Source organism: Lissotriton vulgaris, chromosome 9 (genome assembly GCF_964263255.1).
Source record: "Lissotriton vulgaris chromosome 9, aLisVul1.2, whole genome shotgun sequence".
Taxonomy (NCBI): Eukaryota; Metazoa; Chordata; class Amphibia; order Caudata; family Salamandridae; genus Lissotriton; species Lissotriton vulgaris.
The window spans coordinates 1,184,168,717-1,184,196,221 of record NC_141697.1 but is presented as its reverse complement, the minus strand read 5'-3'; the positions used below and the strand labels follow the sequence as shown (position 1 = coordinate 1,184,196,221).

Genomic DNA, 27,505 nt, shown 5'->3' with positions numbered 1-27,505 from the left:
GAGTGGGCACCGAGGCGAGAGAATTATCGAGTCCGCTGACCCTGGTCCAGAAACCTGCCGCGCCGGGAATCGAACCCTGGTCCCGGGCCGTCCTCTGCTCTCGGGTCTGCCGCCTCTAACCAGTGAGCCACACTACTTCACTATCAACACCGATCAAGTCGACTACATGGACCAGGATAGTCCACTTAAAAGTTTCCTTCTCTGTCCAGTTCGCGGTGTAGGGTGCCTTGATGATTAGAGAATTGTCACTGATGGTGGTCGATGTATGCTAAGAGCAAGCCTGGCATCACGTATAGTTGTAGCACTAAGATCCTGTTGTCGTTAGTGGGCTGGCCGGAGCATTGCTGTGACATGCTTCACGAGTGGTTGATGCTGTGGTACAAAGAGTCTGGTCGGTGGGCTGTGCGTGTGACATGGTTTTTGGGCCTAGTTGTGAAGAGCCGAAAAACTTCAGTTCAGCCTTTCTTTGACCAAACCAAAGGTCCAGGATCTGCAGGCCACCACTTGACGGTCAGGGGCTTGCTCCAACTGGATCTAGGTGCTGGTTCAGATGGTTTTGAGCCTGTTATGTCCCTGTGGCTCTGAACAGGAGGCCAGCAGACTATCCTTCGGAGTCACTGTGGGAGTCCTGGGCCAAGTGCAGGTGCAAATCCCTCTGACTCAGGCAGCAGGGTAGCAACCCAACAGGCAGCAGTCCTTCAGAGTGGCAGACCTTCCTAACAGTGTCTTCACAAGTCCAGAAGTGTATTGATGAGCGGGTGTCTGATTGTTACTGCATAGCAAAACATGCTTCGAGTGACATGATAGTGACCTCAAATTTTAGAAGATGATGTCCTACTTATGCCCTGGCAAATTTAGTGTTGTTTGACTTTGTTCTGTCTTCACAGCATGATGCCCAGATGGATTATTATGGCACGCGGCTGGCCACATGCTCCTCTGACCGCTCTGTGAAGATCTTTGATGTTAAAAATGGAGGACAGATCCTCATCGCTGATCTCCGTGGGTGAGTAACTGCTTTGCCAAATACATAACTGCACTTGTTCCTCCTCCTTCCCAAAACCGAACAGCAGAAAATTTGCAGTTACTATATTTCTAGAGACCCTAATTTAATAAGGTAACTTTTTTTATTAAAAGAAGACAGGGCGTGGGATCTAGTTGAAGTTTTCTGTGAAATTGAAGTCACACCGTCAAATCTTCATCATCCTGCTCACATACACTACTCTCACCTACTTGTTTTCAGTTCCCCTGTTTATTAATTTGTTGAGTTTTCGCATCTAATGCTACCTCTGTGGCCTTCATCAATGTCAGAACCCTCATTTATCATCATGTTTCATGTACATGTTTTGTCTTTCGGGCCTCGGCTCCTAAGATGTCTGGCTCTGGTATTGAGCGACTGATTTCCCACTTCTGTTGTTGGTTCCATGCATGCTCCTCCTGCCAAGAAAAAAAAAACTATTTTTGACTAACTGCGGTTATTTATTTTCCATGTCTCTTAATTCCCTTCACATTTCCATGTCACAGTAAAAGATTTGAACTCCCCCTATAAGTAGACATTCTGTAACTGGATTCAGAAAACCCATCACTTACCAGCTAAATACAGGAAACTTCTAAAACCATCCATGGTAGTTTGGAATTTGTCTAGTGTTGAAGCTGGACTATACTGTTAGTCACATCTAAAAGTAGATGCCATTCAATTTATTTATGCCAAATGGAGGAATAATTCTATTGATCAATTAGTGTTCGTTTTGCTTGTGTAATATATTAGAATGTGTGAAGTAAAAATTTATTTATGCCTTCTTCAGTCACGAGGGGCCAGTATGGCAGGTCGCCTGGGCTCACCCCATGTATGGAAATATGCTGGCCTCCTGCTCCTACGACCGGAAGGTGATAGTGTGGAAAGAAGAGAATGGTACCTGGGAAAAGAGCTACGAGTACACTGGGCACGACTCTTCAGGTATGACATTACTAATGGTTAGGACGCCCTAACCAACTGGTAAACAAATCTCGGAATAATCTGTTCTACAGAATGCGACATCTGTCAGAGGCGCTATCTTATGATGCAAAAATACTCCATTCTGTCTGGTACTCTCGAGGGCCTTGCCATTACTACTCAATTATTAGGGTAAAATTGATCAAGAGAAATAACTATTATGTGTTTTCGTCATTACGCATTACAAGCTCATGCACATCTCCTAATATGTATTAATATTTATTTCTCCAATTGTTTTCGCTTTGATCTAAAGCTTTAAATGGGCTAAGGTCTGCCACAGACATATTTTATTTTGCCATAGTTAACAAGAGAGCTGTTGGATGATTAGGCCCATTCCAATAATATATAGAGTTTTCTGAAATGTCCGATGTGACACAGACCAACTTCATCAGGAGACAAAACGTTCGGGAATGGAGGAAAAGCACGTGACGATATCTGGTCATGTGTTTGGCTTTTGATACATTTGTAAACTGGAACAGAACCAAAAGCTACTTGAGGCTAATGGAAGTTTTGGATAACTTGTTAAAGGTGCTTTCTTACACTGGTACAACTTTATTGTTGCTGCTTTGTGTCTTACATGAGTGGACTTTTTGCTGGCTATTCTTGTAAGGGAGACAGTTGCCTGCATTACTGGGTAAATATGTAATACATCCGAATTGTATTTTGACTTTGGGGGATCACCAGTGTTATCTGAAGTGTGCTGTGTATTTGGCTATTGCTATATTCGTGATTTCATTGTTGAAGTAAATTTACACACTACATGCTTTGTGCAAGCCAAGCGTCTGCAGAAGAATACTGCTTGTGTGAGTTGGTATTGACATAAATTGGTTGCAAGTGTTGTTCATGGTACTATGAAGCTTAACCCATTCTTCTATCAACAGTAAACTCTGTGTGCTGGGCCCCGCATGACTACGGATTGATGCTGGCCTGTGGCAGCTCAGACGGTGCAATCTCCATGCTCACCTACACAGGCGATGGGCCATGGGAAGTGAAAAAGATAAGCAATGCACATACGGTAGGATTGATATTCCTGGCCTTTTATCCTTGACTACCATACATTGTGGTGTTCCGATCTACAGTGATGAGCTGGATAGACTGAACTGGACATTGAGCTTGGTGGTCACGGTGTGTGCACCTGTGCAGAAATAGCAGATTACTCCATTGCTGAAGGAGAGATGGATGCTATGGAAGAATGTGGATGGGGCAGATTTGCCACATAAGGGCTGGGCCTTCCCATCCTATTTCCAGCCATTACAGGTCCAGCACTGGCCAACGTATCCTAGATAGAACTGGGAATAGGGAATAGATATGTTGGCCAGTGCTGGAGCGAAAAAAAAGCTGTTTTTTGACAGTGTCCTCTTGACGCTTTACAAAAGCTTAGGAAATATAGTAATGTTGTTTGAAGAACTTTGTCACAAACATAAACATTGTGGGGTTCAGTCTCCAAATGGGGACTGTTCGTCAATGATCCTTATTTGCAAGCATTGGTGGTTCTCTGAACAGTGTGCCCAATGGTTCATAGCTGGAAGGATATTAGTTCCAATAGTGAGAATTCATGGCCAATCCTCTTGTGGGACTGTACCAAGGGTTAGAATTGTGAAAGCTGTACTTAGTAGAAAGCGTGCTGTATTGGCTTCATAAAGCTCAAAGAAGTACAGTTTAAATGCAAGAGAAGGGGGCGGGCTGCGTATCCATCTTTCACATATTCCTAATCTTAAAAAATAAAAAAAACGTTCTCACCTTCTTCCTTCTCAGCTTTTTCCTTCGGAGAAAATAAATTGCAAACCCCAGTGCTTTCTCACATTTGGACTCTAATGCAGAAGTTGATAAAATGCATGCTGCAAATTGTACTAACTCTCACACTGACAATTAGAGTGTTTCTATAGGAGTAGGAAGTATTGTGAGCAGCATTTCTGCCTCATTTGGTACCCTAAATGAAGATAAAATAAACATTAACTTTCTGCAATAAGAAATTTGTTTGCTTTCGGAATGTGTAATGTTTAGTAAAATTACATATGTAATATACTTACTAATAAGGACTTTTAGCCAGCCCTATTTCATTTGTCAGTTATTGTGTCATTTAGATTTTTATGTCACCCTGTACAGTATACAGCAATGCGTCAACACACTTCAGCGGTTGGCTAACTTCACCATGAGTGACGGCATTCTGCTGGTTCACAAAGAGCACACCAAGTAGTTACCTCCAGCGCCAGGACTACTATGGCAATTTCCATTTCTTTGTTTATTTTTCTCTATTATTAACGATCTTGCCGTGGGCCTAGCAGTTCCCTCAAGAGCCAAAACAAGCATTGAAAAGCCAAAAGGACTGGAACCAATACGTGTTTTCTATGTAGACTAGCGTTGAAGTGCATAGTATGACATATTTTTAGTTTGCTTTCTTTTCCCACGCAGATCGGATGCAATGCTGTCAGCTGGGCACCTGCCGTTGTCCCCGGTAGCCTCGTAGATCAGCCGTCTGGTCAGAAACCAAATTACATCAAGAGATTTGCATCTGGCGGTTGTGATAACCTAGTTAAAATCTGGAAGTAAGTCTTATCGCTATTATCTTTCTCAGTAGTAAGGGTCTGTTACAGGTTTGAACAGGGTGGTAGAAAATATACAGTATTGTCAATCCGTCGACTTTATTTATAGAATATTTCCTTTGCTCCTAAAGGGACAATCAATGAGCTTTACAAACTCAGCGAATGTTGGATTAATCTCTCTTAATACCAGTTCACATGTTTGTCCATGTCCATATCCCATGAAAATGTGCACTCCTTAGATTGTTAGTGCCACCAATTTAAGCCTTGACATAAAACATCTGTAAATTGTACCATCAGAGGTTTGCCATGATGGGTTTAATTCATTCTACTCTCCAAATAAGTGAAAGGTGGCTTGTGTTGGTTAAAGTAAACACGTATTTGTTAGTCAGAAATTAAAAACGAATAGAAGGGAAGCTGACTACTGTTTCACTTCGCAGTCTTCTGAGGGTGTCCAGGTCACATTCCTTGTCACGGAGTTCTCTTTTCCAAATACCCAGAATTCAGGTTGTTGTTTCTGTCCTTTTGCCACACCCATTTTTAAAAAAAAAAATCATTTTTTTATCTCACTGTTTTAATACCTAAAAGTTAAAGGCTTCTATGATCTGCATTCCTGATGCTTGAAAATCAAATATGCAATACTTGTTTTATCAGGTGAACTGTGTTCCAAGCAGTATATCTTAGTGTTCTAACTTTACATATTAATAACAAGTTCTTCTCTGTAGTTAATCAAACACTATGGTCCTGACTGAAGAGAATACTAGATTACCCCTCATTATCACTGGCCAAAGTAATGGTTAGCTATAAACAAATTCCTCAAAATGCTGTTGTGACTTTAGTCTTCCATGGACGTATGCCTGTACCCACATTTAGAGTATGGTTTTGGCTGTTGATTTGAGCCCTGGTCCTGTGCAAGCCTCTTACCCTACTTCAAACATAATTTCAAGAGGATATTACTATTATCTCAAGGGTCTGCCTTTTTGAATAAATATCTGTTTTCCCTTAGATCTCCCACAAGTAACAATCAATCAATCAATCAAGGAATTTGTAAAGCGCGCTACTCACCCGTAAGGGTCTCAAGGTGCTGGGGGTGGAGGGGTCGCTACTGCTCGAATAGCCAGGTCTTGAGTTGCTTTCTGAAGGCGAGATGGTTCTGTGTCCGCCGGAGGTGGGTTGGGAGGGAGTTCCATGTCTTGGCTGCCAGGTAGGAGAAGGATCTTCCTCCGGCGGTGGCTTTGCGGATGCGAGGGACGGTGGCAATGGCGAGGCTGGCGGAGCGGAGCTGGCGGGTTGGCGTGTAGAATGCGAGGTGGTTGTTGAGGTACATGGGGCCTTCGTCGTGGAGAGCCTTGTGTGCGTGGGTGAGGAGTCGGAATGTGATTCTCTTGTTGACAGGGAGCCAGTGCAGATTCTTCAGGTGGGCAGAGATGTGGCTGTGGCGGGGGATGTCCAGGATGAGTCTTGCCAAGGCGTTCTGAATGCGCTGTAGTCTTTTTTTGGAGCTTGGCTGCGGTTCCGGCGTAGAGGGTGTTTCCGTAGTCTAGGCGGCTGGTGACGAGGGCCTGGGTGACTGTTTTCCTGGTTGTGGTGGGGGTCCATCGGAAGATTTTTCGGAGCATGCGCAGGGTGTTGAAACAGGACGATGAGACGGCGTTGACTTGCTTGGTCATCGTGAGCGAGGAGTCCAGGATGAATCCCAGGTTGCGTGCGTGGTCTGTGGGTTTGGGGGCAATGCCCAGGGCAGGTGGCCACCAGGAGTCGTTCCACGCCGAGGGGGAGGGTCCCAGGATGAGGACTTCCGTCTTGTCTGAGTTCAGCTTCAGCCGGCTGAGCTTCATCCGTTCGCGACGTCCTTCATTCCTTCCTGGAGGCTGGCTCTGGCGGGGTCATTGGTGAGGAAGAGGATCAGCTGTGTGTCGTCGGCGTAGGAGATGATGTTGAGGCTGTGTTTGCGTGCGATGGCCGCGAGGGGGCTCATGTAGACGTTGAAGAGGGTGAGGCTGAGTGATGATCCATGTGGGACGCCGCAAATGACTTCCTTGGCCGCGGATCGGAACGAGGGGAGGCGGACTCTCTGGGTTCTACCGGCGAGGAACAAGATGATCCATTTTAGGGGTGCGCCTTGAATACCGGTGTTGCTGAGGCGTTGTATCAGGGTGCGGTGGCATACCGTGTCGAAGGCTGCTGAGAGGTCCAGGAGGATGAGTGCGGTGGTTTCTCCGTTGTCGAGCATAGACCTGATGTCGTCGGTAGCTGCGATGAGGGCGGTCTCAGTGCTGTGGTTGGCTCGGAAACCGGACTGTGATGGGTCGAGGGATCAGTTTGTCTCGAGGAAGGGGGAGAGATGATTGTTGATCGTCTTCTCGATGACTTTGGCAGGACACCGGAGGAGCGAGATGAGTCGAAAGTTCTTGAGGTCCGTGGGGTCCGCGGTGGGTTTTTCAGGAGGGCGCTGAGTTTGGTGTGCTTCCAGCTATCAGTAAGGTGGCTGATGCGAGGGAGCTGTTTGACATCGCGGAGTTGAGGTGCAATGATGGAGACGGCTTTGTTAAAGATGTGGTGTGGGCATGGGTCGGTGGGGGAGCCGGAGTGGATGGTGCTCATGGTGCGGGCGGTGTCTTCGGTGTTGACCTGGTTCCAGGTGCAGAGGGTGGCAGTTGGGTCCGCTGGTTGGGTGGTTGATCTGTGCGTTGAAGCTGTTGTGTATGTCGCCGATCTTGCGGTGAAAGAACGAGACGAGGGAGTCGCAGAGGTCTTGGGATGGTGTGATGTCGTTGTTGCTGGGGTTGGAGAGCTCTTCAACGATGCTGAAGAGTTCCTTGCTGTTGTGGGTGTTGTTGTCCAGGCGCTGTTTGTAAGTAGTTCTCTTGGTGGTGCGGATCAATTGGTGGTGCTTCCGGGTGGCGTTCTTGAGGGCTGTCATGTTCTCTGTTGTCTGGTTCTGGCGCCAGGTTTTCTCCAGGGAGCGGCAGGTTTTCTTTGAGTTGATGAGGTCGTCCGTGAACCACGAGGTTTTCTTGCTGTGGGGTCTACTGAGTGGTTTCTTCAGTGGTGCAAGTTCGTCGGCGCAGTTGGTGATCCATTGTGCGAGGTTGTTTTGCTGCTTCGTTGGGGTTCGTCGTGGTGGTGGGCAGGTTCTGGCTGAGGGAGGTGGTGAGTTGGTCGGCGGTGATCTTGCTCCAGGTTCTGTGGAGGGCCTGTTGCGGGTGGTGGTGGGTCGTGGTTTTCTTGAAGGTGAAGTGGACGCAGCTGTGGTCTGTCTAGTGGAGGCCGGTTGAGTGGCTGAAGGAGATGTGCTTGCTGGAGGAGAGCACGGGGTCAAGTGTGTGTCCGGCGTAGTGGGTGGGGGTGTTCACTAGTTGTTGGAGTCCGAGGTTGGCGAGGTTGTCCAGCAGGGTGGTAGTTTTGCTGTCATTGTTGTTCTCCAGGTGGAAGTTGAGGTCTCCTTGGAGGATGTAGTCTGGGGAGGTGAGGGCGTGCAGGCTTACGAATTCTGCAATGGCTTCGCTGAATTGAGTGCGTGGTCCCGGGGGTCTGTAGATTAGGGTGCCTCTGAGGGTAGGCTTGGGGTCGGTGTGTATCTGGACGTGCAGGTGTTCGGCGGCTGTGATGGTGTCATCCGAGTTGGTCGTGATGCGGATGGTGTTTCTGTGTACGATGGCAATGCCTCCTCCGGTTTGGTTGGCGCGGTCCGCCCGGGATGGCTATGGTGATATCTGGGGCTGAGGAGGCGTTCATCAAGGTTTCCGCGAGGAAGGCGACGTCCGGTGCTATTGTGTCTAGGAGGTTCCAGAGTTCGACTGCGTGCCTGTGGACGGAGCGGGTGTTGAGCAGGATGCACTTGAGGTGATTCTTGCTGGTGGTTGGCTTGGTGGGAGCTGGTCCGGGACGGATGCACTTGAGGTGATTCTTGCTGGTGGTTGGCTTGGTGGGAGCTGGCCCGGGACGGATGCAGGTGAATTTGCACTCTTGGCAGGTAAAGGGTCCGTGGGTGCGTTTCGGGGTGGCCAGGTGGCAGTCGGGGTTCCGGCCGGTGTTGAGTGTGCGGAGGGAGGCGGTGTCGTAGCTACGTCTTGTGCGTTGGCATCGTCGAGATCCAGGGTTCCAGGTGCGGTCCAGTCGCGGACGGGCGTAGACGGGCTTGCCTTTGGCCTTCTTGAAGTTAACTTCTCATATCTGGTCTTGTTTGTCGACATGGGTGTGCCCTTTATAGCTCATGGCAACATAGGGGACAGAGTAACACCAATACATTAAAACATTTATTTTTTATTGTGGAATGGTTTCTTTGTAGGGAGAGCTCAAAGTGATTAGGTTATGCATGGTTACAGAAACAGCGCTTAGAAGTGTTTGCATTTGTGAAGGTTTGAAAATGTACATATAAATACAATACACTTTGTTTAATATATTTATGCATGAAATCTACATTTGCAAACATTGGATAACATAAAACCTATTGTTTTACTGATTATCTCTCGGAGATCATCATCTAATTACACATGCTTCAGCCATCTGTATGATTTATTTCCCTACCACAACTACATGTTATACTGTGAACTGCAAATAGATGCACTCTTGTCAAATAAAATAAATGTCATACTATTGCTCTGACTGGTACTTGCATCTGTAAATTAAATTTATATCTATACAGCCACAGTTTAAAGATAGTCTGCTCTGATTCATTGCAAATGGGTTGGAGGGTAGTAAAACAGTTTGAGTCAGGATAATAAGCACCTGTGCCAGCATATGTGTGGTACATTTCTGTCCCCGGCAAGCCCTTTTTAAAAGTGTTCGTGCAGGTGATGTTTACATCTTCCCCATACTCCCAAGTGGATGGTGCAGAACTTGTTGATCCTCATATAAGCAGCATGATAAATATGGATTGTAAGAGCTGCTGAAGTGTTTGCAGTGGTTTCTTTCTAGAATTTTCTTCTGTTTTGAGTACAATATCATTCTGATAGATACATCTGCCGTGTGGATTCCTCACCTTGTGAATATCCCCCTTGCGTCAGCAACATTCGGAAATTCTTTTTTTCGTAGCCTCGCGCCGACGTGGATAGGACGTCACAGAGACACGGCTCCGCTCGCGACTCCGCTGACGTCACCGACGCCTATAACAGGCCCACGCCGGCGTGATGACATCAGTTCCCTTTTTTCCGCGTCGTCGACGCTAACGGTTATCGGGAATCTCTGTAGCCTACTGGTACATTGTTGCCATTTTGGTGGTTATTTCTGCTTCTCTGTATCCTGTTTCTTCGATAATGTCATCTAAGAAGACCGGCTTCAAGCCCTGCAGGGAGTGCGGTAAAATGATGTCCATTACCGACCCCCATGAAGACTGCATCTGGTGCTTAAGTTCCGACCATGATGTGGAGGATTGTTCTTCATGTCGGAAGATGAATCCGAAGGCCCTGAGGGAGAGAGAAGCCAAACTTCTGGTTGCGAAGGTGAAAGCTGGAAAGGAGAAGTCGTCGAGGTCTCGTTCTCGAAGGGCGAGGTCGAAGTCCAGGGCGAGGTCGAGATCTGCTTCTCGAGAGAGGTCATCTTCGAAGTCGGCGGATCATGTTTCGAAGTCGAAGAAAAGGCACAAGAAGAGGAGACATGAGTCCCGGCGTCGGTCCGGTAAGGAGTCGGGCTCGGGGTCGAGGTCACCGAAGAAGGTACGTTCGAAGGTGGTTACCCTCGAAGTCTCCGAGCATGAAGGTGGGGCCTCGCCTTCTGAGTCGCGTGGGCGATCTCCGTCTCCGGCTCCGGTACCCTCTCCGGCTTCGAATCCGTCTCCGGCGCCGTCCCCGGCCCGTGAAGAGGAAGAGGCCCGGGACGATGTGGATTCCGCGCCTGTCGAAGAGCCGAATCCGATCCCTCTTCAGGACCGGCCTGATGGTTTTCAGCTGCCCTTTCCTGCTCCAGGCCAGGACCCTTCTGCGTTTCTTAACGCAATGTATGGTGTCTTCTCAAGGGCATGGTACCCCTCTGGTGCGCCTTCGGGTCCCACGGGTCCATTGGCATTCAGCCTGGGAGTTCCTCACTCCTATCCTCCGGCTCCGTTTATGCCCTACATGCCGGCTCCGACGCCGCATTGGCATTTCCCGGCTCCGCCGAAGTCGTCGACGCCGATTCCGGCGTCGCCTGCTCCTGATCATCCTCGGGGGCATTCTTCTGTGCCGTCGGTTTCTGTACCGGCGCCGGCCCCGAATTCGTCGAAGCCGCTGGTGGATCCGGCTGCGAGGCGTGTTAAGGAGAGATCCAGAAGAGAGGCACAACGCCTTCTGGAGGAGCAGAGTTATATGGGCTCTCAGTCTGACGTTGAAGAAGGTGAGCTAGAGGAGAGCTGTTTTGAGGAATTGGCGGATTCTGGGACCCTTGATTTCTCTCCAGAGTGGGAGTTGCCCTCAGGCTCAGGTGCTCCATCTAAGGATATCCAGCCTTACCATCTGGTTATGAGAAAAGCTGCTGAGCTCCTTCAATTGACTCTGCCTACAGTGGAGTTCAAGTCTAACCTCCTCACAGAAGTCTTGCATTCTCCAGATTCGGTGGTTGAGCCTTTACTTCCATTCAATGATGCCTTGACTGATCCTATTATGGAAGTTTGGAAGAAACCTTTGTCTGCTCCTGCGGTATCAAAGAGTGTTGCAAGGAGGTACAGGGCTGCCCCTGAGGACCCGGCTTTTCTCTCTTCACATCCTTCGCCGGAGAGCCTGGTCATTCAGGCTGCCTGTTCAAAGAAGAGTCTTAGTGCCTTTCCGCAGGTTCCTTGTGAGAAGGAGGCAAAAAAACAGGACCAGGTGGCAAAAAAGACCTTTTCATCGGCTAGTATGGCCTTAAAGTCAACTAATGCCACATGCCTAATGGGGAGGTATGTTCATGCTCTGATGGACTCCTTACGTATCCTGGCCCCTAAAATTCCTGACGCAAACCGAAAGGATTTTGAGGAGGTGATTAATGACACTCAGGCGGCTGCCCGCCAGGTAATTCAAAGTGGTCTGGACACTGCTGACTCTGTGGCTCGAATTATGGGCACTGCTGTTGCGACAAGGAGATCTGCCTGGTTGAAGTCATCGGACTTTTCGGCTGATGTTCAGGCGACTCTGCTTGATCTCCCTTTTGATGGCTCAGGTCTCTTTGGTAAAAAGGCGGATGCTGCTCTTGAGCGGTTCAAGGATTGCAGGGCAACAGCGAAGTCCTTGGGCCTCCAGATCAGGGGCGCTTCTTCCGGCAGAAGGTTCAGGGGCTTTGGTCGCTCCTTTCTGAATTTCCGGCAAGGCCAACAGCAGCAGCAGCAGCAGCAGCAGCAGCAGCAGCAGCAGCAGCAGCAAAATTCTATGTACAGATCGTACAGGGGAAAGCAAAGAGCGCGTCCTCGTGGACGTCAGCCCTCCTCTTCCTCCACCTCTTCCAACCCCCCTGCCGCAGAAAAGCAGCCCTAGATCCGCTATTCAGGATCATGTGGGTCCGGTTGGGGGTCGGCTTACCCATTTTCTACAGGATTGGGAATCGGTTACGTCAGATCTTTGGGTTCTCAATCTTGTAGAAAATGGGTATGCCCTTCCCTTTCGGGAATTCCCCCCTGTTTACCCTCCTTGTCAAGGTTTTTGCACCCAGGAACATCTGTCTCTTCTGCAGGAGGAAGTTCTAACTCTGTTACGAAAGGGTGCGATAGAGGTGGTCCCAGAGCAGGAAAGGGGTCAGGGATGCTACTCCCGGTATTTCCTGATCCCCAAGAAGGATGGCAGGCTTCGTCCTATCCTGGACCTCAGGATCTTGAATCTCTATCTGAAGCAGGAGAAATTGAAGATGCTCACCCTTGTTCAGGTTCTTCAAGCGTTGATGGAAGGAGACTGGATGGTGTCGCTCGACTTGCAGGATGCGTATTTCCACATCCCAATCCTGAAGTCGCACAGGAAGTATCTCCGTTTCACGGTTGGGTCGCAGCACTACCAGTTTGCGGTCCTTCCGTTTGGTCTTACTACTGCGCCTCGAGTCTTCACCAAGGTGATGGCGGTGGTGGCAGCACATCTCAGGAGATCGGGGATACCTGTGTTTCCGTATCTAGACGACTGGCTGATCAAAGCGGAGTCGTCGGAGAAGGTGCTCCATCATCTGCAGGAGACAACTCAGTTGTTGTTCAGGTTGGGTTTTTCGATAAATGTACCCAAGTCTCACCTGGTGCCCTCTCAGCGCAACCTGTTCATAGGTGCTGTACTGGACACTACTGTTTGTCGCGCATTCCCTCCTCCTCAAAGGATTCGCGACATACAGGAAATGATTCCTTTGTTTTACCCTGGAGCGGTCGTTCCAGTCCTGAAGGTTCTTCGCCTGCTCGGTCTGATGGCTTCTTGCATTCTCCTGGTCAACCATGCACGCTGGCACATGAGGGCACTCCAGTGGTGTCTCCGCAGGCAGTGGTATCAGCACAACGGAGATCTCGGGGAGTCGGTGAAGATCTCCAGAGAAACTGCAGCGGATCTGTCTTGGTGGAGCGTGGAAGGCAACCTGTCGCAGGGGAAGCCTTTCCATCTACCTCCATCGGTGGCCACAGTGATTTCGGATGCATCCACTCTAGGGTGGGGTGCTCATCTGGGGGATCTGGAGGTCAAGGGTCTTTGGTCTCCAGAGGAAAGGTTGCTTCACATCAACCTTCTAGAGTTGCGGGCGATACGTTTGGCGCTCAAGGCCTTCCTCCCTTCCCTTCGCGGTCGGTCGATCCAAGTCCTGACTGACAACACGACCGCGATGTGGTACATCAACAAGCAGGGAGGAGTGGGGTCGCAGTGTCTCTGCAGAGAGGCTCTGCGTCTCTGGTCCTGGGTTCAGGACCACCAGATTTGCCTGATGGCAAATCATCTGGCCGGAGTTCTGAACGTACGTGCGGACAGTCTCAGCCGTCAGTTCTCTGCCGACCACGAGTGGAGGCTTCATCCAGAGGTGGTTCGTCACGTCTTTCGGACGTGGGGGACCCCTCGGGTGGACCTGTTTGCCACTCGCGAGAATGCCCACTGCCCGTTATTCTGCAGTCTCCAGTATCCGATGCAAGGAGCCTTGGGGGATGCGTTTCAGTTGAGTTGGGGAAGTCAACTCCTTTACGCGTTTCCTCCCATACCCTTGATTCCTCGGGTTCTGAGGAAAATTCGCTAAGACCGGGCCCAAGTTATATTGGTCGCCCCGGATTGGCCAAGAAGGGTGTGGTATACAGATCTACTCCACCTCTCCTCTCACCCGCCGCTCCGTCTCCCTCTCAGGGCAGACCTCCTCTCTCAGATGGAGGGGCAGGTTCTACACCCCCACCTCCAGACATTGCACCTTCATGCCTGGAGATTGAACGGGGCAACCTGATTTCCTATTCTCTCACACCTGATGTAGTGGATGTCATTTTGTCTGCTAGACGTGACTCCACTAAGACTGTCTATTCTTATAGATGGTCTAGGTTTGTTGTTTGGTGTGGTGAGAATGATATTGACCCGTTGAGAGCCCATTTATCAGATGTGCTCCGGTTTGCTCTCTCTTTGGCTCAACAGGGGCTGGCAGTTGCCACAGTTAAGGGCTATCTTTCGGCACTGTCAGCTTTTATTTGTTTGCCTGATCAGCCCTCTCTTTTTAAGTCACCTGTTGTCTTGAGATTTTTGAAGGGTCTTGTAAATAAGTTTCCTCCTACCCCTTTTATTGTACCTCAGTGGGACTTGAATCTTGTTCTGTCTTTTCTGATGGGCTCTCCTTTTGAGCCTCTTCATAAATGTCCTATGAGGCTTTTAACCTTTAAGGCAGTTTTCCTAGTTGCAATTACCTCGGCAAGGAGGGTGAGTGAGCTTCAAGCTCTTAGTTCCAAGCCCCCGTTCCTGACCATACATGCTGATGGGATGGTTCTAAGGACCAGGGCTGCTTTTCTTCCTAAGGTGGTGACTCCTTTCCACCTTGGTCAATCCATTACCCTCCCTACCTTTTATCCTCCCCCACACCCTTCCAAAGAGGAGGAGAGGTTGCACCGTCTGGACCCTAAGAGGGCGGTGTCTTTTTATTTGGACAGAACTAGAGACTGTCGCTTGGACGATCAACTCTTCATTGGCTTTGCTGGCTGCAAGAAGGGAAGAGCGGTCCATAAAAGGACTTTATCAAGATGGATCGTTCTGTGCATAAAGATCTGCTACTCTTTGGCCGGTAAGGAGCCTCCGGAGGGTATTAGAGCTCATTCCACTAGAGCTGAGTCATCTACCTCTGCTTTGGCTAGAGGTGTTCCTGTGGAGGACATTTGTAGGGCGGCAACCTGGTCTTCCCTCCATACTTTCGCGAAGCATTACTGCTTGGATACGGAAGTCAGGAGGGACGGCCGCTTTGCGCGCTCTGTCCTTCAGGATTTCCTGGTTTAGAAGAGTGGACACCCTCCTCCGGGAGTGGGGACTGCTGTGGGACTCTATTCACAAGGTGAGGAATCCACACGGCAGATGTATCTATCAGAAGAACAAGTTACTTACCTTCGGTAACGCTTTTTCTGGTAGATACTATATCTGCCTGTGGATTCCTCACTGACCCACCCGCCTCCCCGTTGTCCACTCTTCTATGCCAGAGTTTTTGTACTGTAATGTATATTTGTTTTGATGTCAAGGAAATGTTTCATTTGCTTCCTGCATTTGCTTTACACTGTGTGTTTTGCCTTGACTATTGTATACTGTGTATGCTTTGTATATATCTACTGTCATTGGTCCGTCCGTGTGCCTCGATGGCACGGAAAAAAGGCGGAACTGATGTCATCACGCCGGCGTGGGCCTGTTATAGGCGTCGGTGACGTCAGCGGAGTCGCGAGCGGAGCCGTGTCTCTGTGACGTCCTATCCACGTCGGCGCGAGGCTACGAAAAAAAGAATTTCCGAATGTTGCTGACGCAAGGGGGATATTCACAAGCTGAGGAATCCACAGGCAGATATAGTATCTACCAGAAAAAGCGTTACCGAAGGTAAGTAACTTGTTCTTCTATGTGGAAGAATCTTAAAGTGCCATTGATTTTTCTTAATGTTGAAATTTCTGTTGGATGCCTCTCCTCTTCATGATGGATTTGATCACCCTTTTATTTTATTTCAGAGAGGAAGATGGGCAATGGAAAGAAGATCAGAAGCTAGAGGCACACAGTGACTGGGTTCGGGATGTGGCCTGGGCACCTTCGATTGGCCTGCCCACTAGTGCTATTGCCAGCTGCTCACAGGTGAGGCTTAAGAATGCCCAGAGAGTGGGCTTTTATGTATGCTTGTGAATTATATTTACCATCACAATTCAACCATCTTTATATTGTTCTCACTGCCACATTGTTGTCTTCCTAGCTTTCCTACTTTTCAGTCTTAGGAGGGAGGCAGTGAGCAATTTCATTCCTTGTTTGATCATCTGAGGAAGAATTAAGCTAATCGTAAGGAAGCATTGGTTGTGAGTCTCAGTAACTCTCGTAAAGATGCGGAGTGATTGGTATCCCTAAGTAATCTTAGCTGCTTCAGTAGCTGTGCGCTGCTAGAGATACAACATGAGTTTGTCTCAAAGATGTGGTGCCTAAAAAAGCTGTCCACTCAATCATTTGTCCCTGCTAAAAGTTTGTGTCTGCTTAGTGGATATCTCACTTAGACCATTCCACTGAACCAATGGAAGCGATACAAGGTGATAACTTACTGGGATAAGTAATGTAGTTCCCTAGTATTACAGGATACTGCTGGAAATCCACGATGAAATGCTGCTACATTTGGTTTACATTGGACAGTTCAGTTAAAGCGACACTAATTGCTGCTGAGGCACAGCCCCTGTATTTGCTACCTTTCCTAGTGTACCTCTTGTGATACCTTGTGCTCCTTTCTTCTCCAGGATGGCAGAGTGTTCATCTGGACGTGTGACGATGCAGCTGGTAACTCCTGGACTCCTCGTTTGCTACACAAGTTCAATGATGTGGTGTGGCATGTGAGCTGGTCCATTACAGCCAACATCCTGGCTGTGTCTGGCGGAGATAATAAGGTGGGTGCAACTGTCTGTGCAAAGAAGGCTAGAGCTGGCTGAAGTATGATGTGATCGAGCTGCTGTGCCAGCAGGCTTGTTGATCAGTTAGATTTTGTACGTTCTTGGAACCAACATTATTACTGTCGGGAAACCATTCTAGCATGTTGAGCTCATTTAAGGCAGTGGAGTAGCACTGGGCAATGCTTGATGTTGTCAGCACTGCAATGCAGCAAGTCTAGCCACATCCACTGTTATTTCATCTCTTTTGCTTCTCCTGGTGCTATATGAAGTTTTCCAGGAGAGTGATGTGGCCAGACACTGAGGTCCCTTGGGTATCGCTGTCCTTCATATTCAGTGACCCAAAGGATGGGACAGCTGCCATTGCCCCTACCGTCCCAAACAAGAGGGCAAGAGGAGTGTGGCAAAGCAGATGGAGAGACCGGGTCCAAGGAGGCTTCATCCCTTTACCAGCCACTATCCATGAAATGGTTTTGCAAGTGCTGTGCTCACAGTCATGCTGAAACTTGAATTCATGGAGAGCCAAGTCTGTGGGACCAGTGAGGAAGGAGGGGGGCAAGAGCTTCTGGCAGTTTATATCTTCTGTATCGTCTAGGAGGCGTTTTCTTTATTAGGACGTCCCGCCTTTTGGCCCACCATAGAAGCCTGTATCAGCCAATTAAGTTGTGCTCCCTTTATATTGGCGTGGGTGTGCTCCGTGTTGCTCACTGTGGTGAACTTTAATAAACTGTAGGAGGCTGGCTTAGTATATGGTGCACACTTATTTAAGTGAAGCTCCTTGCACTAATCCAGACAACCCTTATGGTGATTTTACTGGTCTTAGACAACCTCAGAAAGCTCTCTTAAGTGGTAGCTGTGGAGAGCAGCCATCAGCTTATCTTGAAGGAGCAATAAGCAGCTTATTTTACCAGATCTAATCATGTAGTGTAGGTTAAATGAAAAAGAACCGCACAAGTTTATATATCAAAATAGTTCTATTTATTACACTCACAAACGCATTAGTATACCTCCTACCCGGAGATGTAAACACGAACACTTCAACTGTAACAGGAAAGTAAGCACAAAATACAGTGGTGTCCAGGGGAGACGACACCCTATATTAGGAAAGTGGAAGGCAACTGCGACCAAAGTTGGGACTTGGACCAGGAGACTCGGAGGAAGCACCCATGGTAAGAACTCAGGAACCCCACAGAGGCTGTGTGCAGAGTGGAAACACGGCTGCATGTCCAATGGAAGCCAACGGGGAAGTCGCAGTTGCTGTTTTAAAGAAGAAGGACCTGTCCCAGTGGACCCTCAAATAACTCTGTGGAGGACAGAGGGTTGGAGAGTCACCCCACCCCTAGGATACCTATTCTAGGGAAGCCGGGTGCATAGGTGCAAAGTGATGTCTGAAACCGCCGCAGACCACAATTAGAGGAGTTCAGGAAAGATGCTACTATTGAAGAGTCCGGTGGAATCAAAGGGTGGATTCTTGAAGAGGAGAACCTGTAAGCAGAAGGGGCAGTGTCTATGCCACTCAGGTGACCGTAAGGTAGGGAAGATCAATGCTCATGATGACAGACGGTTCAAAGGAGTTGACGGTTACCTTGTCGCTGCAGCTGTGAGGACCAGACAACTCTGAGGAAGACCAGAAGCTGTGCACAAGCTGTCTCATCGGAATTCAAGAATCAAGGGGTCTGTGTCTGGCGGGTGCACCAACAAGCCTTGGTAGCTGCAACCGGTACGGAAAGCAAAGAAGGAGCAGCATATGGACCAGCAAGGTCCAAGGGACAAGCCACAAGCATGGGAGTTGGAGTAGGCCCCAAGAAATCAGGGGAGCCCTCTGAAGCGAGTGAAGATCCTCACGAGGACCCAAAGGCCGAAAGCACAGAAGTCACAGGTGGACCTCGAGCAGCTCACCAAGAAGGAAGGCCCATGGCGCAGTGAAGACGCTGTACTTGGCAGGACGGGATGCTGGAACTTCTTGTAGCCCGTAGATCTCTGGAGTGCAGAGCCAACAAGCCTTGGCAACGGCAAGTCGATGCGGTGCACAGGGGTTCGGTCCAAGCGGTGCAGACTAGAGATTCTGACCTCAAAATTGCAGAGAAAACAGCTCAGGCCTCGAGGGAGTTGCAGAACCACCACTTGCATTGCTGAGCCTTTCGAAGCCTGTGGGACGTCTGGAGCAGCAGACCGATTTAGCTTCTTTGCGTACCTGCAGATGCATGGCAGTAACTTCTTCACTCTAAGGGAGATTACTTTGGGTGTCCTTGATGCCCACAGGTCTGTTGATCATGGAAGCACAGACCCAGACGACATGCAGAACAGCGAGACCAGGAGCAGCAGGAGTCTTCTTTTCTGGAGTCTCGGTTCTAGGCGAAGTCTAAGTGTCCAGGCGGTCGAAGAGTGATGTGGTTTAAGGCTCAAGTCTTGTCTCGCGATGAATCTGAGCACCCACCCACAGGTAAGCCTTTTATACCCTAAGAAAGGTGTTAGGATTACTCAGGGGTCCCTCCCAGAGGAGGGGCTGGATAGAGGGGAGGATAGTCTCTTGTTCTTTGTCCAGTTTCGCACCAGAGCAAGAGCCAAGGGATCCCAGAACTGGTTTCAACTGGAGTATGCAAGGAGGGCACCAAATATGCCCTTCAAAGCAGTCTGAGGGTGCTGGCAAGCACCCCCACCCCAGCCCAATACAATAAGTCATGTGTAGGAGGTGGTCTCACCTTCCTGTGACAGGAAACCTATTGTTCTGCCTTCCCCTGCTCAAGCTCCGCAGCAGGAGGGCAGAATCTGGTATGGGGGTTGGCAGCAGCACTAGCTTGCAGGCAGACTCTGGAAGGCTGTTACCGGGAGTACAAGGGGCTTCCCGAAGAAGCCCCCCAGTGCATGGAATCATACCTCCAACACCTGTAACGTGTTGGTGTATAATTCTAACATGTTTAATTCCAAACATGCCCAGGTTCAGTACAGCCACTATATAGTTAGCCGTTGCGTAATGACGGATAGCTACTATATGTATTAAAATGGCTGGCCGCACTTACAAAGCCTGGAGAATCTACTTCAGGGTTTGTATGGGGTGTCCTGCTAATGCAGGGGCACACTTATATCCCAGCACCCTGCCTCCAGGATTGAAAGGCCTGCCTTAGGGGGGACATATAGGTTTTAAGTGTAGTGACACAGATATAAGGAAATCTATATTGTAAGTGGTGGTAGGACCAGATTACAAAGAGTGCAATAGCAGGGCTGTAGTCACAGTTTGAGTGGTCTCTTATGAATGACATAATGCATGCAGCAGCCCTTGGGAGATCCCTGGTGTACCTATGCCCTGGGTACCTCAGTACAATATACTATGGCTTGTAGAGGTACACCACTAACCAATTGTAGAGGTACAGAAGTTCTTACCATGTCAAATTTATGGAGGAAGCACAGTGACTGCGGGTCATAATTGGCAGTATCCCAGTCAGACTAGTCAAACAAACAGACACCAGCAAAAAGCGGGGGTAACCATGAAAGCAGATCCGCCTTTTCTACCTAAATTGAAAAGACAGAATTATGCTAGAGATTGACACAATGACAAAGCCTTTGTCACATGTATTCTGTAGAAAAACAAGTATAGTTTCATAGTTTAACAGGTCTAGTTTTTTTATTTACTCATGTTTTTAGTGTGACTTCTAGCGGCTCGTGTCGCTTAGCCCCCTATAGGTGGGATTCAATCATCATAACAAAACACCAGCCTACCAAAAGTGGGCTGACTGAATTCCATTTTGGGGCAATGTCAGATTGAGGAAATTTCTTTACCATAAAATCCAAAGAAGTTTTGAAAAAGTATACCCGACCTGGCTGTGAATCTCCGATCCTTTATAATCAAACTTAAAACTCCTTACAATTTGCAAAGTATTTGGAAGAATAACAATAAATGATGCTGGATCTGGTGGCTTAGCAGACTAATGCATCCACTGTAAGGGGCCTGTGTTTGACCTCATGTCACACGTTAAATCCCGGCTGGCCTTTTTATCCTTCTGTGGTCGATAAAATGAATACCATTGAGTTGGGTAGCAATAAACATCTGTTACTCACCGCAAAGGTGCCCACAGGTGAACGTGCGCTTTACAAATACAAAAGTTATGTTTAATGTTGTTGTAGTCTTATTTTTTATGTTGACCATGACCTGGAAAAGAAATGCAAGAACAAAAATGGAAGGGCATCTAAAAAGATAACCACTTCAGGAGGCCAATGGTAAAAAGAAAATAAGTACACAAAAGGAGGGGAAAATGTTTGTAAGGGGTTGTCAGGCACATTAAGAAAAAATGGGTGGAAGGGCAAGAACGTAACCGGCAACATCAGGTAATATAAAAGCAAAGAAAGTAGTGAGATGGGATTGGGGGGGATAGAATGATAACCCCCTCAATGAAAAATCTTAGGCGGTGGATGCGGGTAGGGGCTGGAAAACGGGTCGGTAAGGGTTGCGTGGTTGAGTGAGTTGGCATGCGAAGATCAAAACATACCTGTCTTTAACATTCAAACTGCAGTCTGCCTATAAATTGAGAGCAATATCCAGCAGTTTCACACACTTTACATTAATGCCTGTTTTTTACATATTGCTACTCTACCACAACCCTGTATGGCCCGACTGAAAAATCTATTTTCTATACATCCTACACGCACAGAAGTTTTTTTTACAAGTATCAAGACACTTTTGCAGTGCCCAAAACGTGGTTTTACAGTTACATAAAGATTTACTCCCATCTTTTTCATGCAAGTAAATTTCGGTCTTCTAGGTTGCAAATTCCCTGAAAGTTTGGGAGCACTCGCAAATATATGTGCTTGTGGTATTCACAAAGTGTATCTCACGATTTTGAAGGGGTAACTGTCGGAATACAGTACGACCATCATTCAATGGAAGACTGAAGACACGGGCTTGCGTGTCACTGTACTTTGATTTGGGAATTCTCTCACATTTGAGGTTTCTTTCTACACTTCTTAGATTTTTTTAAGCACAACAATTACAGTGGTGACAAATGCAGGCAAGAAGTGTGTTGCCCTGTACACGCGACTTTCTATGAAAGCGCTCAGGGCCAAGTGCCCATTGCCGTTCGGATGTGTTCAGACTTTGCATGGTTTGAGGAAGAAGGCTCAGCTGCTTTCTGGTCTTGGTGCACTTTCAATATGAGTTCGATTAGGGACTTGTGTGTGTTCAGACGTGAAATCAGTGTCCTCCGATTCCAAAGTCCGCACTGCACTGCTGGCTGCAAAGCTCAAAGGTGGATCATCGGAGTGGCTTTGTGCTACAAGGTGTGGCATGGGCACTTTTCCCACAATTTACCTTTCACCCATTTCCCTTGTAGTCTGTGACGTTTTCTGATTTCTGTTCTCCATGAAGTGTCGTCTGATCTATGAGAAACTCTTTATTTGTGGCCTATGTTAATACTGCACACGAATAAAGTTAAAGTAAAAAAAGTCTGCAAGGATGGGCACTTTTTCATTTCTACTGCAGACCCCGTATTGGCAATCCGCCAAACCTGCAGTGAGGGCGCTCCATTGCTTGCCTGTATCCGAGAGAATCCCATGTAATGCCTTATGCATCGCTCACAAGTCCTTTCGGGGCAAAGGACCAACAATTATTCAAAATATTGTTTCACTGTATTGCCGTAACAGAAACCTCAGCTCAACCAACCTCCTTCTTGCATCAGTCCCAAAAATTTAAAAAGCACAAATTGGTGGGCATTCCTTCTCTAATTATGACGCCGCTAAGCTTTGGAATGTCCTGCCTTTCCATCTACGTCCGGAATCTAATCACCTGACCTTCCGAAAATTTCTTAAAACTTGCCTGTTCCAAAAATCTGCATAAGCATCTGTGTCTACTCCGTCAGCTGATGTTAGGAGCGCTGGGATGCCTTACGGTAGCTATGGGCTTTGTACTTTGTACAAGAGATTGACCTGTACAGTAACACAACGTACACGACGTGGAACGCCAAAGCAGGCCTTTCTGTTGCACAGTCTGAATGGAATGTTGAAGGACTTGCTCTACCTAAATTGAGTACACAGTTAGACAACACACCTCCATCATTCACCCACCAATTTATCAAATCGTAGGTCCTGGGACTTTATTTTCAATATGTAAAAATATAAACAAATAGATACTGAGCTTTAAAATCAATTGAGCTCTATGCCAGAGTTTAGCCACTAGCAGTGGTCTGTTCTGTTAACCCACACCGTGATTGTAGTGACATTTTTCTTAAAAGAGCCGATTTACTTCAAAGCTTTGGTTCAGGAAGGTCCCTGCGTTCACTATGATCTGCTTGAACGTACATAGGAGGGGCTGGTATTGTTGTTTTAGTGGTGAGGAGCGGTCCTAATTCCTACATTCCTCCTTCCTGTTGACAAGCATACCCTATTAGACTTGCCTCACGTGATGTACTCCAGCGGATGTCTGGTAGATTAGCAATGATAAATATCGTGTGGACAACATATTGTGTCCACTATATTGAGAATGTAAGAGCAAATAGGTATGTATAGATTTACTATTCTTAAGTCCACATCTACATACCTTTAGGGAGGGTGGGTAGTTGGATGTGTGTGTGTGTATATGTATATATGTGTGTGTGTGTGTGTATATATATATATATATATATATATATATATATATATATATATATATATATGTGTGTGTGTGTATATATTCAAAAGCTCCTCTGAATTAAGACGAAGCTCGCACTCCTGTTCAAAAGGAAAATCTTTTTTTAATAACATGCAGTACTTGTAAAGATAACAGGTGTTAAAAAAATGCAGGAACGCGTTTCGGCTCTCAGAGCAGCCTTTTTCGACCTTAAAATACACCATATTAGTTCTGAATTCAAAGATTTCCTACAGGTGATGCTAATAACATTAAAAAAACATTTTTATCGAATTTTTAATTTCACATTACCAGATAAGTTTACTTCAAAATGTCACATGTCCATTACCGGCCCGCACTTCGCAGCATGATTTTCAGCAATGTTTGTTCAATCTTATGGCAGCTGCAGCGCTCTCCTCCTTTCTCTGAAATAGAACGGCTTGAATTGGAATTAAAAAAACAAGTAGTGTCGTTTTGCTGCCGTGATCCCTTTGAACGCGCTGATTGTCATGAACATACTACAGCGCCATGCTCTGAGTTTTTGATTTACCACTGGTGTATGCAAACAGACTGAAATGTGCCTTTAAATGTTGCCAGTATGAAGAAACTGTAGTAACTTCCATTTAAAAAAAAAAAATTTAATTGCTTTTACAGCACAATGAGTCAAACATCGGCAGGTATTTCAAAGGCATACAATTGCGCAGTATAGTATTACACGTGTACAACCATCATAGGCTAAGGTACTACAACAGTCTCCAGTAACTTCCATTTTAATGTTATTAGCATCACCTGTGGGGAGCCTTTAAATTCTGAAGTAATATGGTGTATTTTAGGTCGAAAAAGGCTTGTCTGACAGCCGAAACGCGCTCCTACACTTTTTAACGCCGGTTATCTTTACAAGTACTGCATGTTATTATAACAAGATTTTCTTTTTGAACGTGGGCTGCACCTTAATTCAGAGAGGAGCTTTTGAATATTTTAAAGAGGCGTACGTGGTATTCGCTTCTGAGCCGCACCAGCTGCTAACAAAGCCACAACTAGGAAACATGTGTGTATGTATATATGTATGTGTATATATATATATATATATATATATATAATTGTTTATGGTGTGTGTGTGTGTATATAAACTGCCCTTTCCCACAGAAACTTACCGTCCTGATATTTTTGTCCCCCGATAATCTTGATGTGCTATTTTGTCCACGCAATATATTTCCTCTATTTTGTCCGAATACCACTTCAGCAGTTTACCATTCTCATCTGTGCTTCTGTGGAGTTGTGTCAATTTGTAGTCCGGTTCCTGGGGCCTCTGATCCGCTATGCAGAAGCCACCATTCAAAGGAGTCCATTTCACAGTATGTAGTCCACAATATCCAATGAGAAGTGTTTGGCTGTTCTTTAGGGGCTGCAGGTAAAGAGAGTAGAATATTCCATGCATGGTGCCTTCTGGTCCTGATCAGATCGTTCAGAGACCACCTATTCGCACTGATGACATGTAGTTCTTTTGCTCTTGTTGTCTATATGTTCTGATACTTGGGGGCACTATACGCTATTTTATGTCTGCCTCAAACTTTCGGTTTTTATTCCAGGTGACTCTGTGGAAGGAATCCGTGGATGGACAATGGGTGTGCATCAGTGATGTCAACAAGGGCCAAGGAGCTGTGTCTACAGTTACAGAAGGACAGCAGAATGAGCAGTGACCAGTAGACTATCCGGCTGCTGCTGTTCAGGATGCAGCGTTGGATTCGCTCTCCCTACCTGAGAACTTGTGCCTGTTATGCTGCTGGTCCTTTTACTGCAGTACAGCAGCAGGACTGATTAAACGGCAAAAAACATGCAAAGATGTCGAAACTACCCAGGCGGTTCATTATACCCACCTGCGTTATCGTGATCCTCTGCATATGTTGGCGTCTGACCAATCTGGCTGGATTCAGAAACTGAACCACAAAGAACACTTCCCCAAAAACCATTGCCAAGAGCTGTTGATTTTAACATCTACGTTATGTCCTGTGCCTCTAGCCCTTTTGTTTAAAATCTAAAAACAAAATGGAGAGAGCACTCAAATTTAAATAAAAAGATTAATTATGCAGCATGGTTTTGAGCATTTGGAACAAGGGCTGGATTGATGGGACCTTTTATGACTTCACAGGGTTTAAGACTGTATTTCCATAGATCAGGGCAGTCATAGCGTATCAGTCTGAATTGTTAAGTGATAGGAAACCTAAAGTGATGTTTGGTCAAGAAGTGAGCCAGAGTCCCTTTACTCTCCTGTTCAACCAACGTCTTCATACATACTCCCAGCATTGATGTAAAACCATAGGTTAGCCATATGATGTACAACACAGAAAGCCATCATCACGCAGAGGTGACACCTACAGTTCTGTACAAATATGTTTACTGGTACAGCTAAGCTCTAGTTCCTTTATCATTGACACCACCATTTAGTTTTCAATTTACTGAATAGGTCTGGTCTGATCTTGCTCTTTGCGCTTAAATGTCTATTTTAAGCACACAAATATTCCTTCCTAACAAAGCTGAGGCAGACAATCTAGATAAGTATTGCTAAGTGAAGACATCACAGAAACTAGTTTTAGTAGAACAGGTTACTCCATGCACTGTCAATAACAATATTATCTTGCCAGAAACTGGGAAACTCATCAGAACCTCCCTCTTTCTAACACTACAGCAATAATTCCATGATCTCATCCTCTTCCATAAAAACAAACATTTAGTGGCGAGTGTAGTGCATAGTATGACATCCAAGCCAGCCTGCATTTTAATTTTCCAAATTTCTCTGATCTTACCTCATACACACCTTGCCATACTTTCATCCTGTTCCTCTCATTCTTTCTCTCCCCTTCTCACAATCTGTCAGGCATCTCAATGGACTAAACACTGTAAGTTGCCATTCTTTGGGACCTGTCACTGGTGGGACACACACTACACAATTGGGCCCCCTGTGCTCCCCTGGCAGATTGAGTCATGGCCACCAAAACACCATCCACCGTTCTTTTCTTTGCCCTTATTCAGACCATCCGTTTCCATGAGCGAATAATGAAACGTGTTCTGTTGCTTTCTAATAGACCACCAAGAATCAACACCCAGATCTCAGTCATAGTCTATCAAATCCTCTGCCACATTAGGGTAAATCAACAAATCATTATCAATATTATTCTTGCTAGGTCGGCCTTTGACAATCTTTTGCATTACCAGTACCATTACAATATAATTCTTCTTACCACCATCCTTCTCATTCTTGGGGATGGCTCCTTCCACAACCTTTAAAACCATGGCATTTCCACTCCTTCACCCTTAAACAACAACTGTGTAAAGCGGCCTCTGCTTATAGTCTCTGCCTGGAGCATATTCCATCCTGATAGAACATTTTTATTGTGTATACTGCCCTTTAGCAGATCTTGTTGCGGCTTTTCCCAACCCCTGGTAGTAAACAAATTCGCAGAGCTTTATTTTTTTAACCATGTGAAGTAGGGAATCTGGTTTGTTACCTACACTAAATCCCAACCCACAACATTCAAAAAATTTTCTTCTTCTTCCAATTACTGAATATTTTAGTTTGACCCCACATTTATTACATGTACAGAGCTGCTTGTTGCTTTGGTATGACTTTAGGACATAACTAATGCCAACTGTTACAGTTAAGGACCGGTCTCATGTACCATATGATTTCATCCTTGAAGCTCTGGCGTCTTCACATGTAATACCCTCAATGTTCTTTGCATGTTCATTGTCTAAAGCAAACTTTTTAACAAATCTGAACTTACATTGGCTTAGCCGCAAACTCAGAAATACAGTTTGCATAATACTGTGCCACCCCCAGGAAGGAATGTCGCCCTTTGTTGTTAGAAGTGGAAACCATGCTTGTAGCCTCTACCAAAAGCGACTTAGAAAACACTTGGTTATGATACCACACATAATCGCCACTCCTGTGTCGCTTGTCCCTTCTTTTAGTCAAACTTTTCGTCAACATGCTTTTCTGTAATATTGAGTGCAGCATGCAACAGTTGATCATGCTTCTCCACACTTGCATCATACATCAATATATTGTTTTGCTAGTAACATTCTGGCTGCCACTGAACAGCTGGTGCATTGCCCTTTGAAAGACCGCTGCTGATGATGAAAATGCAGAAGGCATCTGTCTAAATCCATATGTTGCTCATTGTGTGAAATGTTTTAATTGTCCCTATTAAAACTATGCAATCTGATAAGATTCATCCATGGTGGTGAACACGTTTGCTGAACCCAGCACGCATCCCCCCGAATACTGGGTGTCATGACGGTCCACTCACAAGCCAGTATTCAAGTCCCTTACATCCATACATGTCCTAAAGGTGTCATTGGGTTTATCTGACAATAACTACTGCAGTTAACCGCTCTTAAGAGTGTTCACT

At 46.7% G+C, this 27,505-nt stretch overlaps 1 protein-coding gene across 1 annotated transcript in view; it reads left to right on the top strand.

Annotated features, from left to right (window-relative positions):
• SEC13 (SEC13 homolog, nuclear pore and COPII component) overlaps window positions 1-27,262 on the top strand; it is a 63,412-nt gene extending 36,150 nt beyond the window's left edge. The window contains exons 3-10 of the mRNA XM_086939234.1: window positions 888-1,003; window positions 1,803-1,954; window positions 2,872-3,005; window positions 4,403-4,536; window positions 15,596-15,716; window positions 16,358-16,504; window positions 24,686-25,416; window positions 25,649-27,262. Of these exons, the coding sequence (XP_086795360.1) occupies window positions 888-1,003; window positions 1,803-1,954; window positions 2,872-3,005; window positions 4,403-4,536; window positions 15,596-15,716; window positions 16,358-16,504; window positions 24,686-24,796 (915 nt within the window). The 3' untranslated portion in view covers window positions 24,797-25,416; window positions 25,649-27,262. The remainder of the gene's footprint in view (window positions 1-887; window positions 1,004-1,802; window positions 1,955-2,871; window positions 3,006-4,402; window positions 4,537-15,595; window positions 15,717-16,357; window positions 16,505-24,685; window positions 25,417-25,648) is intronic.
• The last annotated feature ends 243 nt before the right edge of the window (window positions 27,263-27,505 follow it).